This window comes from Salmo salar, chromosome 24, assembly GCF_965601325.2.
Source record: "Salmo salar chromosome 24, fSalSal1, whole genome shotgun sequence".
NCBI lineage: Eukaryota > Metazoa > Chordata > Actinopteri > Salmoniformes > Salmonidae > Salmo > Salmo salar.
Genome location: NC_138314.1, coordinates 6,454,873 through 6,467,144, shown reverse-complemented (window position 1 = coordinate 6,467,144; position 12,272 = coordinate 6,454,873). Strand labels below are relative to the sequence as shown.

The 12,272-nt window shown below is 41.5% G+C and overlaps 1 protein-coding gene across 1 annotated transcript in view; it reads right to left on the bottom strand.

Moving 5' to 3' along the window:
- ipo11 (importin 11) overlaps positions 1-12,272 on the bottom strand; it is a 255,541-nt gene that overhangs the window by 176,727 nt on the left and 66,542 nt on the right. Inside the window, exon 8 of the mRNA XM_014171158.3 lies at positions 1,778-1,826. Coding sequence (XP_014026633.1) covers positions 1,778-1,826 — 49 coding nt within the window. The remainder of the gene's footprint in view (positions 1-1,777; positions 1,827-12,272) is intronic.

Genomic DNA, 12,272 nt, shown 5'->3' with positions numbered 1-12,272 from the left:
TATGACAAGTTTTCATCTCTCGCCAACATTACGTGCATCACTTTCAACAAGGGGCTACCCACGAAGATGTTACTCTGATGTCAATTACTTTCCCCCCCCCGACTGATCATCAATGCCAGACATCGGAGTCCATCTCCCTGCCCGGCTGCCAATAAAACCAGGGAGGGGAGGAGAAGACGGAGAGGAAATTGTTAGGTATCCACTGATCTTTTCTGTGTAATACAATCATAACAGAGCTCGAGTTGAAGGGAGAAGGGAATGAAGGCAGTGAAATCATAATGCACTTCACTATGGATGGATATTTTAATTCCTCTAGTGTATTCAATTCAATTGACTTATTTCCTGGGAGGAAATTTCATGTGCGGTGACGAACGGTACATACAAGACATGAGGCCCTGGCTTCACTTTATAACTACAATACACTCTGGGAGAGTGAATGAAACAGCCACCTGGGAGAACAGGGCCTTTGTTTCTCTAATATAATAAAGTAGACTAATAAAGACAGTGCCGTGTCAGGAATAACTCCCTCGGCCGATCAAAATGAATCTATAAAAAACAATAAGCTGTGGCCAATAAAAAAAAAATCCCCAGGGAGGTTTACTTCCTCATCACCGTTCCTGATGACATCATCAAGAACAGGAAGCAACGGTCCTGTTCCCTAGCCTCGCAAAGCCGCTGATCCCTCAATATCAGTCTGTTAAGGTTGCGAAGGCCTGAGCCCGGCCTTTTCTATCACCATTGCGTCAGACCAATCAGCTTCCTCTGTTGAACTATGTCGGTGGTTTAGTTGCTGACAGGCAGGAGACTACAGGAAAACACATGTAAAGTCATACTTAGGTGGTGATAGCTAAATATAAAGCTTTACATGACAGTCTGAGGTTACTGTATCAAGACAATCTCTGTATTGAATTCTATGCAGTAGCATAATATCCATCGCTACGGTTTGGCAAAATCATTAGGCGCAAATTCATTAGATATACCCTGGCTGATGTTAGGCTACTATATTGCTGTTAGTCTCACGTTGACATCGATAATATTAAGCTTCTTTTGGCTCACATTACCTAAGTCTATTGTCCTGGTGTTCGATATGCCTTTCTCTTGAACGACAGGCAAGTGCAAGTTTTACTTCCAAAAAATGCAGTGCTGCGGCTTCTGTTTTCTGATTGGTTGAAGGTGATCCAATCGCTTTCGAGTTAGGCTTTCCCCAAAACAATCTGCCCAAACAACTTCAACGGAATCCCTTCCAGACTGATAGTGCAGCGGTAATCAGTCTGGTAATTACGAGGCTACCTGTTCCCATACCTAAAAACACATCCTTCCGCAGACAGTGACACCTGTAATAACATGGAATATCCAGACAGCTGACCTCAGCGGAAGGATCATGCACAGGAAAAGGAGAGAGAATATAGAGGATGGGCAACTCAATGGACATGCTTCTTTATCCGCCCCTTATCTTGCAGGGAGACTGATATTTCTCCTGGCTCAGAGCGCCTAAGAGCTTCCGCTGTCGGACAGCCCAAAATAACAACGGGCTCCAATACACCTCGACCGACCTCCCCTGACCCTCCGCAATAAGGACATATTATGTGTGATAATAGGGACAGATACGAGTAATTACATTTCTAACACACAATCTGAAGCACTGAGACTAACCCCTATGTGTGTGGTGTGTGGGTGGGTGCTGGGTGCTGGGTGTGTGGTGTGTGTGTGTGTCATTAGATCATTGTATAATTACAAAGTTAATAAATATTTAGGAAAACATTTTCAGGATACTTACTGCATTCTAGGAACTGTTTGAGTCTCTCAAAAACTGCATTGAGGAAGCCCTGGTGAGAGAGAGGGGGGAAAAGAGGGGCAGAGGAGGGAAGCGAGAAGAATGAGAAGGGGTACAGGGTTTGTTCAATCTCGGTGGCATCTTGGTGGTCGCATCACTGTTTTATCACATAATTAGGAGAGGCAGTCACACAACTGAACACATGAGTCATCATACACGTTACAGACACACTCACAGGCTTGCCAGGCACACTGACTCAGTGTGCCTGGCAAGCCTGTGCGACATGTCACTGACAGTTCATAATCTGCCCAAACGGGAAAACACGGAGCCTTCTCACTGGGCACAAACTGGTTGAGTCAACATTGATTCCACACGATTTCAACATAAAAATAAATTGTAACGTGATGACATTGAATCGACGTGGAAAACTGATTGGACTTGCAAAAAGTTATCAACGTAAAGGAATTACGTGAATGTGTTTTTTCACCCAACTTTTATCCTGTATTTAATGACACCGTTAATCCTTTAATAGCCTACGGCAGAGGACCTCAGAGCTTCAGTACGGAATTTAACTAAAGGTACCAAATCCAAACACAGGGATGATACACTATACGGCTACACAATAGTAACAACCTAAAGTTAGCTCAGTTAAGATAATGACTCTTATCCCCATGGGGACACGCAGGTTGCTGCTCTGTGCATACATAAAACAATCAAAACAAAGACAAGTACATATACAGACAGGTAGAAAAAGCAGTTCGTAAGCGATCAATGTGGAAATGAGCTAGTATAGCTAGCAGGACCTTTTTCACAGCGTTGTAAACTCTTCCCCTATCCAGTCCCATCTATAGGCTTTTCAGCCTGACCTGCCTCCAGCTACAGTGTCACAACGGAAACTCAATTACACAAGGCAAAGTGCTATGGTGGGTCCCCTTTGTTATCTAACTGTCACCAATAAGATTTATTTGCAAATATATTCGGCAGTACGCGGGAGAGCTACTGTAACTTTGGGGCAGAAAGAACGTTTTCCTTCACTTTGCCTAGGAGGGACGGATGACTTCCTACAAAACCAGTCACATTATTACCAGGCCTTAGGCTGTGTGAGCAGGTAACAACAAACTACAGAGGGAGAGAAAGCAAGGCAGAGAAAGAAAGAGCTGTGTAAAACCGGGATGTAGTCTCTCAGGGCAGGATTTGATAAATACCCAGGATATATAGTGCCTTCGGAAAGTATTCAGACTCCTGGATTTCTCCACATTTTGTTACGTTACAGCCTTCATCTAAAATGGATCCATTTTTTTTTTTACAAATACTCAGCAATCTACACACAATACCCCATAGCAAAAACTTTTTTTTTTTTTAAATGTTTGAAATTGTAATATCATTTTTTAAAAACAGTAAAAGCTTATTTACATAAGTATTCGTGGACTTTGCTATGAGACTCCAAACTGAGCTCAGGTGCATCCTGTATCCATTGATCATCCTTGAAATGTTTCTACAATTTGGAGTCAGTGCTAAATTCAATTGATTGGGCATGATTTAGAAAGGCAAACACTTGTCTTCATTAAGGTCCCACAGTTGACAGTGCATGTCAGAGCAAAAACCAAGCCATGAGGTCGAAGGAATTGGGTAACAAAACATTTTTGCAGTATTGAAAGTCCCCAAGAATACAGTGGCCTTCATCAATCTTAAATGGAAGTTTGGAACCAGCAAGACTCCTACTAGAGCTGGCCGCCTGACCAAACTGAGCAATCGGGGGAGAAGGGCCTTGGTCTGGGAGGTGACCAATAACCCGATGGTCACTCTGACAGAGCTCTAGAGTTTATCTGTGGAGATGGGAGAACATTCCAGAAGGACAACCATCTCTGCAGCATTCCACTAGTCAGGCCTTTATGGTAGAATGGCCAGGCAGAAGACACTCAGTACATGATTCAACCACAAAGAACAAGGACGTTTAAAAATCCCTCGCAAAGAAGGGCACCTATCGGCAGATGGATAAAAAAAACGTAAAAGCACTTTGAATATCCCTTTGAGCATGGTGACGTTATTACACTTTGGATGGTGTATCAATACACCCAGTCACTACAAAGATAGAGGTGTCTTTCCTAACTCAGTTGCTGGAGAGGAAGGAGACCGCTCAGGGATTTCACCATGAGGCCAATGGTGACAGAGTTTAATGGCTGTTTTAGGAGAAAACTGAGGATGGATCAACAACATTGTAGTTACTCCAAAATACTAACCCTTTTGACAGAGTGAAAAGAAGGAAGAATGAAAAATATTCCAATTGATGCATCAGTTTGCAACAAGACACTAAAGTAATACTGCAAAGAATGTGGCAAAGCAATTCACTTTTTGTCCTGAATACAAAGTGTTGTATTGGATTTGCCCCAAACATAACTGAGTACCACTCATCATATTTTCAAGCATAGTGGCTGCATCAAGTTATGGGTATGATTGTAATCATTAAGGAATAGGGAGTTTTTCAGAAAAATAAAAAAAGGAATGGCGCTAAGCACAGGCAAAATCCTAGAGGAAAACCTGGTTCAGTCTGCTTTCCACCAGACACTAGGAAATTAATTCACCCTTCAGCAGGACAATAACCTAAAACACAAGGCAAAATCTACACTGGAGTTGCTCACCAAGAAGACAGTGAATGTTCCTGAGTGGCCGAGTTACAGTTTTAACTTAAATCTTCGACAAGACTTAATTTGTTTTCTAGCAATTATCAACAACCAACTTGACAGAGCTTGAAGAACTTTGAAAAGAGTAATGGGCAAGTGTTGCAAAATCCAGGTGTGGAAAGCTCTTAGAGTATTACCCATTAAGACTCACAGCTGTAACCGCTGCCAAAGGTGCTTCTACAAACTAGTCACAGAAATACCTTATATACTAGGGATGCAGCGATATGACATCTTTGGCCGATACTGATATCTGATATTTTCCTTGCCCAAAAAAACGATACCGATAACCAACAAACATTTTTAGCAACCTTTAAAGCATTCTAGTACAGTTAAATAGTAAGACCGCTGCGTCCATGTGTGTGTAAAGGCACTGCATCTCAGTGCAAGAGGCATCACTACAGTCCCTGGTTCGAATCCAGGCTGCATCACATCTGGCCGTGATTGGGAGTCCCATAGCGCAGTGCACAATCGGCCCAGCGTCGTCCAGGTTTGGCCGGGGTAGGCCGACATTGTAAATGACTGGAACGAACTGCAAAAATCTCGAAGCTGGAGACTCATATCTCCCTCACTAGCTTTAAGCACCAGCTGTCAGAGCAGCTCACAGATCACTGCACCTGTACATAGCCCATCTGTAAACAGGGCATCTACCTACTTACCTCATCCGCATACTGTATTTATTTATCTTGCTCCTTTGCACCCCAGTACCGCTACTTACACACTCATATTCTGCACATCTACCATTCCAGTGTTTAATTGCTATATTGTAATTACTTCCCCACCATGGCCTATTTATTGCCTTAACTTAACTCATTTGCACTCACTGTATATAGACTTTTTGTTTTCTTTTGTTCTACTGTATTATTGACTGTATGTTTTGTTTATTCCATGTGTAACTCTGTGTTGTTGTATGTGTCAAATTGCTATGCTTCATCTTGGCCAGGTCGCAGTTGCAAATGAGAACTTGTTCTCAACTAGCCTACCTAGTTAAATAAAGGTTACACACACACACACACACACACACACACACACACACACACTGAGCAAAATGTTATTTTGTTGGCATTTACGTATGTCCCCATTACCAGTAAAACATCAAAACCTATTTCTTTCACTTACTATGCTGTTTCGTTGTTCACTCGTTTCATTCTAAACCAGGATTTCATCATACATGTCAAGCAGTGAAGTTTCAGCTCTGTCTGTCTGTGGCCTCTCTTCCTCGGTGTGCACAGTCACTGTGTACGTTTCCATCTTGTCCAGGTGTGTATGTAACATTTCACGTAAACCCTTTTTGTCTGCATCGAAGTAGCGGTCCTTGTACCTAGCATTGAGCATCGAGACACAGTAAAGAGGCTCAGAGAGAATGCCACCGAATCGCTTGTTCACAGCCTCGAGTACTTTTGCAAGTTTTCCTCGTCGACACACTGTGTTGTCAGACTCGGCATGCTAATGGGTCTGACATTGATGGTCCAAATGTCAGCTGTGAAGCTAATAGCAGTGACGCCACTAGCAAGTGCGTTCCAACAATACTGTTTCAATCCGGTAGGGCAACATCTGAAAAAAATAGTGCCTACTTGGTAGTGTGTACCGGTGGTCGACCAGTCGCGAAAGCCAACATCATCCAAGACAGAACGTTGCATGTGGCCTTTTTGTTATCTTCCTTTGAAACTTCAAAATAGATCCAAACCACAGACATTGTGGGGGCTAGGTTAGGACTGTTGTGTTGCACGTGTAGCGCTGGAATTTTCGTGGTGTCATTATGTCATGTACCTACGTTATATAAGTATGCACGTCAGCTTTGACATCGGTTTTGCACATCGGTGTAAAACTAGACATCAGGCCAATGCAGATGTTGGCATATTTAGCTAATATCGGCCGATTCCGATATGCTTACCAATATATCATTCATCCCCATTATTTACATAAGTATTCAGACCCTTTGCTATGAGACTCAAAATTGAGGTCAGGTGCATCCTGTTTCTATTGATCATCCTTGAGATGTTTCTACAACTTGATTGGAGTCCACCTGTGGTAAATTCAATTGATTGGACATGATTTGGAAAGGCACACACACATCTATATAAGGTTCCATAGTTTACAGTGCATGTCAGAGCAAAAACCAAGCCATGAGGTCAAAGGTATTATCCATAGAGCTCCGAGACAGGATTGTGTCGAGGCACAGATCTGAGGAAGGGTACCAAAACATTCCTGCAGCATTGAAGGTACCAAGAACACAGTGACCTCCATCATTCTTCAATGGAAGAAGTTTGGAACCACCAAGACTCTTCCTAGAGCTGAGAAATCGGGGGAGAATGGCCTTGGTCTGAGAGGTGCCCAAGAACCCAATGGTCACTCTGACAGAGCTCCAGTGTTCCTCTGTGAAGATGGGAGAACCTTCCAGAAAGACAACCATCTCTGCAACACTCCACCAATCAGTCCTGCATGGTAGTGTGGCCAGACGGAAGCCACTTCTCTGTAAAAGGCACATGACATCCCACTTGGAGTTTGCCAAAAGCCACCTAAAGGACTATGACCATGAGAAACAAGAGTCTCTGGTCTGATGAACTCTTTGATCTGAATATTGAACTCTTTGATCTGAATGCCAAGCGTCACATCTGGAGGAAACCTGGCACCATCCCTACGGTGAAGAATGGTGGTGGTAGCATCATGCTGTGGGGATGTTTTTCAGCGGCAGGGAATGGGAGACTAGTGAGGATTAAGGGAAAGATGAATGGAGCAAAGTACAGAGATCCTTGATGAAAACTTGCTCCAGAGCGCTCAGGACAGACTGGGGGCAAGCGTTCACCTTCCAACAGGACAACGACCCTAAGCACACAGCCAAGACAATGCAGGAGTGGCTTCAGGACAAGTCTCTGAATGTCCTGAGTGGCCCAGCCAGAGCCTGGACTTGAACCCGATTGAATATCTCTGGAGAGACTTGAAAATAGATGTGCAACAACAGTCCCCATCCAACTTGACAGCGCTTGAGAGAATCTGCAGTGAAGAATGGGAAAAACTCCCCAAATACAGGTGTGCCAAGCTTGTAGCGTCATCCCCAAAAAGACTCGAGGCTATAATCGCTGTAAAAGGTGCTTATACAAAGTACTTAGTAAAGGGTCTGAATACTTTAAAGGCCATTTTAGAATAAGTCTGTAACATAACAAAATGTGGAAAAAGTGAAGGGGTCTGTGGTCCTTTCCGAATGCACTGTATATACTGAACAAAAATAACAATTACAAAGATTTTACTGAGTTACAGTTCATATAAGGAAATCAGTCAAAAAATAAATTAGGCCCCAATCTATGGATTTCCCATGACTGGGAAGGGGGAGCAGCCATGGGTGAGCCTTGGAGAGCATAGGCCCACCCACTGGGGAGCCAGGCCACACCAATCAGAATGAGGTTCTCGCCACAAAAGGGCTTCATTACAGACATAAATACCCCCACGCAGGTGAAGAAGCCGAATGTGGAAGTCCTGGGCTGGCGTGGTTTCACGTGGTCTGTGGTTGTGAGGCCGGATGGACGAACTGCTAAATACTCTAAAACAACGTTGGAGGAAGCTTATGGTAGAGAAATGTTTCATTACATTCTCTGGCAACAGCTCTGGTGGACATTCCTGCAGTAAATATGCCAATTGCACACTACCTCAAAACTTGAGACATCTGTGGCATTGTGTTGTGTGATAAAACTGCACATTTTAAAGTGGCCATTTATTGTCCCCAGCACAAGGTGCCCAAGTCTAATGATCATGCGGTTTAATCAGCTTCTTGATATGCCACACCTGTCAGGTGGACGGATTATCTTGGCAGAGGAGAAATGGTCACTAACAGGGATGTAAACACGTTTATATTTTTGTTCAGTGTATATTTATATTCCTGACTGACGTTCATTCTGATAAGTCTTAATGTCTTGTTCTTGTACTATTACATATTCCTGTTAGAGCTAGACACATAAGCATTTTGCTGCACCTGCGACAACGTCGGCAAAACCTTGATTTGATCATTTATGAAACCGTTGACGGAGGGCAGACTCAAGATAGCCAATTACACTGAAATTACATTGGCTTCTTATTGCATACACAGTTCTGTTTCAGAGGGATATGAAAGGGTGAGAAAGGGTGCCAATGATCTATCTGCTCTAAAGGTAGATCAAATTGAAAGAAGATTACCCAACAAAAGCATGTCCTCCAAGAAGGCTCTAAATGGAAGCACTTTGGAAACAAGTCAATCAGGACTCTGTGTGTGTGCATATGTGTATAAGAATCTCTGCCTAAATCAGTGAATTTCATTATTCATTTGTGAAGGAGTTAAGGCAAGGCACAGCCTGAAAGAGAACTAATTAAAATCCATTTAAATGAGCTTTCTTTCCCTGTGGAGTCTATAAATGAGGCAACCGGCAACAACAGCTTCATCAAACTTCTCACATCTCCACTGTTGTGGGTCTATTAAGCAGCTCTACACATCTGAGATGGCATGATGGGAGTAATATGGAGAAAATGCCACTGGTTGTGCTTTGGGAAATATAAGCAGGTGATAAGAGATAGGAAGGAGGAGGAGAGGGCGAGTGGCTCAAACTACCCCTTGGCAGTCAACTCACGCCTCATCCCTCCCTCCTTCTCTCCTTTAACTTTTTCCTTTGACATTCGCAGAACAAGAGGTTGGCTTAATAGTCCCCTGGTGTTCCTTAAACACACCACTCAGATATGAAGGATAGGAGAGTTGGAGTCAGAGTTCAAATGACCAGAGTACTCGGAGCAAATGATTCCATTAACTCCAAGTAAGGGGAACAGCCCTCGGCACACGCACACTTTAATTGGACAATTTACACTAAATTGAATTAACTGTTCCAGGACCTTTATAGCGGGGTCTAGCTTTAGGGAAGACTGCATTCAGGGCCAAGGCTATTATGGTAAACTAAAATAAACTAAATGAAAAAGAATCATGAAAAAGCTCATTTAGTAAACTGAAATTAAATTAACAAACCTGTTTGAAAAAAATGAACTATACTGAAACTATCATTGTCGACTCCAAACCAAAATACATTTTTCAAAAACAATGATTTACGTTCAGCTGCGGGGAGGGGGGAGGGTCTAATGAGTTTAAGATGTTTTTCTAATGGGGTTTTCACGTTTCTGAATCTGGCGAGACACATTGAGATTAACTTTAGAATTTATAGGTAAACTCAGATGATTAGCAGCACCGCATATATTGGGCACGTTTGAGTGGTGATGCTAAAGCAACTAACTGTAGACAAAGGTGGAGGAGCGAAGTCGGGTGGGAGGTGCATCTGCGACAGTTGGACACTAACATGGTTTTCCAACAGCAAGGCTCAGATCAACATGTAGTGTTGCCATTGTTTATGAAATGTTTTCTTTATAATATCAAAATAAACATGTATCTAACCCCTATATCAGACCCTCAAACAACTGAAATCATAATATTGTGTGTACATATCAGTAGTATCACTTTGTGAGAGCCTCAAAATATAAAATTTATTTGAATATATCCAGTGTACACAAAAATTCGGTCAAATTATTTTCCGTTTCAGTCATGTATTTGGTCGCGTTAGCGTGGGTCAAATAAAAACACCTTAAGGATTAGTTGACAATAGATCCTCCCACAATACAGGCGGTGGCTACAGGATGAAGTAGGTGAAGAGCAACTACAGAAACTTGCCGTCGACTGCAGTCATACTTCATGACCTTTCATCACATTATTTTTGTAAAGTTCATGTAATTGACATGTAGGCGCAGGTCAGACAACTTCTATCCCCAGAATGCGACACACTTTGAAAGGCGGAGACACTTGACAAACGCGATCCGTTCGAACGTGCCCATTGAGATGAGAAAGATTTTGGGGCATTTCCATAAAATATTTTTGCTTTGTTATATTGTAGTGTTGCATGGTATACGAAACTTCAGTACATTTTCAATACAAGAACGTGAAAAACGCTTATGTACTAGAATTTTTGTTACTTTCGGTACTTTTCCCAATAGGTTCTCACATCATATACGGATTGAAAGGTTTGAGTCTCTCTGATCATTTGTCTGAATCTTCTCAAGGGGGCAATAGTAAGCTAGCCAGGCTACTTGCACTTGCAGCTGACACAGCGCGAGCCACTTCTGAGAAGCAAGCCTTAGAAGCAAGTGTGACGAGAAAAAATACAGACCGCATGGCTTCTAAGGAAAACATGCCTACAGCTTGTTGACAAAACTGTCTCTAGAAGCGAACTAAGGAAATAGCTCGCTTACAAATCAGATGAGGGCCAGCCTACGGAAACTAAGCAAAAGGTGTTATTGCAGTGCAAGGGAGGTTTAGTTTGAAAACGACACAACATTTGCATTGTACCGTTATTCTACTAGCAACTTATATTCAGCATGACATTCATAGAGCATTATAATATGATTACAATCCAAAAGTAATGTAAAATGCCCTCAAATTATCTATGACAGCAATATATTTAGACTACTTCACGTATGTCTGGGCTTGCTAGCAGTAGCCAGCCAGCAGCCCTGGGCGGCGCATTGCACCCTGGGAGTTGAAATGCACACAGAATTGTAGTATGCAGTGTAAAATCCATTGTAGAGACTATTGGAATACAGAAGATTCAAAAATTAGTTTCAAAGTGTTTTTTTGTCATGTAATTTTGGAACTAAACTATTTATTTAATACATTCAAGCTTTAATGAATAATAGATCTTAGGTCATTTGACCCAATATTATGGCCATACATGAGCCAATTAACACTGATATGTATCAAATTACATTTTAAAACAGTTTAGATGTTACTGTAAATTATTTTGTATGCGCCGAGTTTGATAGTATTTTTTTTAAAGAAATTGAAAATAGAATAGAAGATACAGTATTCTATTTGTTATTTTAGTTGTTCTAGCAGTTACGAACACATTGTTCAACGTTGAAAAAAATTAAGCCCAGTGGTTATTCTGTGACTTTAGCAAAACAAAATCTCAAATAGAAACTTCATTGGGAGGAAGGATGATTGTTTGTGATACAAATGGAAAAAGCATGTCAATCTTTTGATGAAAAGTGGTCATTTTAGGCCCTTTTTAGACCTATACATGCCTCCTGTAAGACCTTGTGATCTGTGAACAGTACCTGATACAGACAATATCTTGGTGTCGTTATACTCCTAGTGTGTTTTAACATATGGAGTATGTCTATATTCTGAAATACACATTTTCACATTATTTATTCAACATTACATAATATAACAAATATTTTCAGACTATGCTGGCATGGAATCGCCCTTTCCTCTCACAGTCACACAGGGTATCTGCGCAATGTGGTAGCTACGGGACCAAAACAGCGGAGAAGTTTGGCCTCGCGCTTCCCACATTGTAGTTGTTGCGTAAATTGACCCACTACTACTGTTTACTTTGTGCATCTACTTCATCAGGCTGAGTGGACCTTTAAACCTAACCTATGACCTGATCCATCACCTTATGAATTACTGCCCCACAGTGGCAAGAAGTGACATCCCAAAAAACAAACTATACAACACATAGCGCCTTCAGAATGTATTCACACCCCTTGACTTTTTCCACATTCTGTTGTGTTGCAAATTGAAATTAAAATGGATTTAATTGTCATTTTTTTGTTCAACGAGCTACACAATATAAAAATAACCTAACGTTCGTAAAAAAAATTCTATTATATATATATATTATATATATATATTTAAATATACAATACCAGTCCAAAGTTTGGACACAGCTACTCATAAAAGGGTTTCTCTTTATTTTAACTATTTTCTACATTGTAGAATAATAGTGAAGACATCAAAACTAATAAAATAACACATA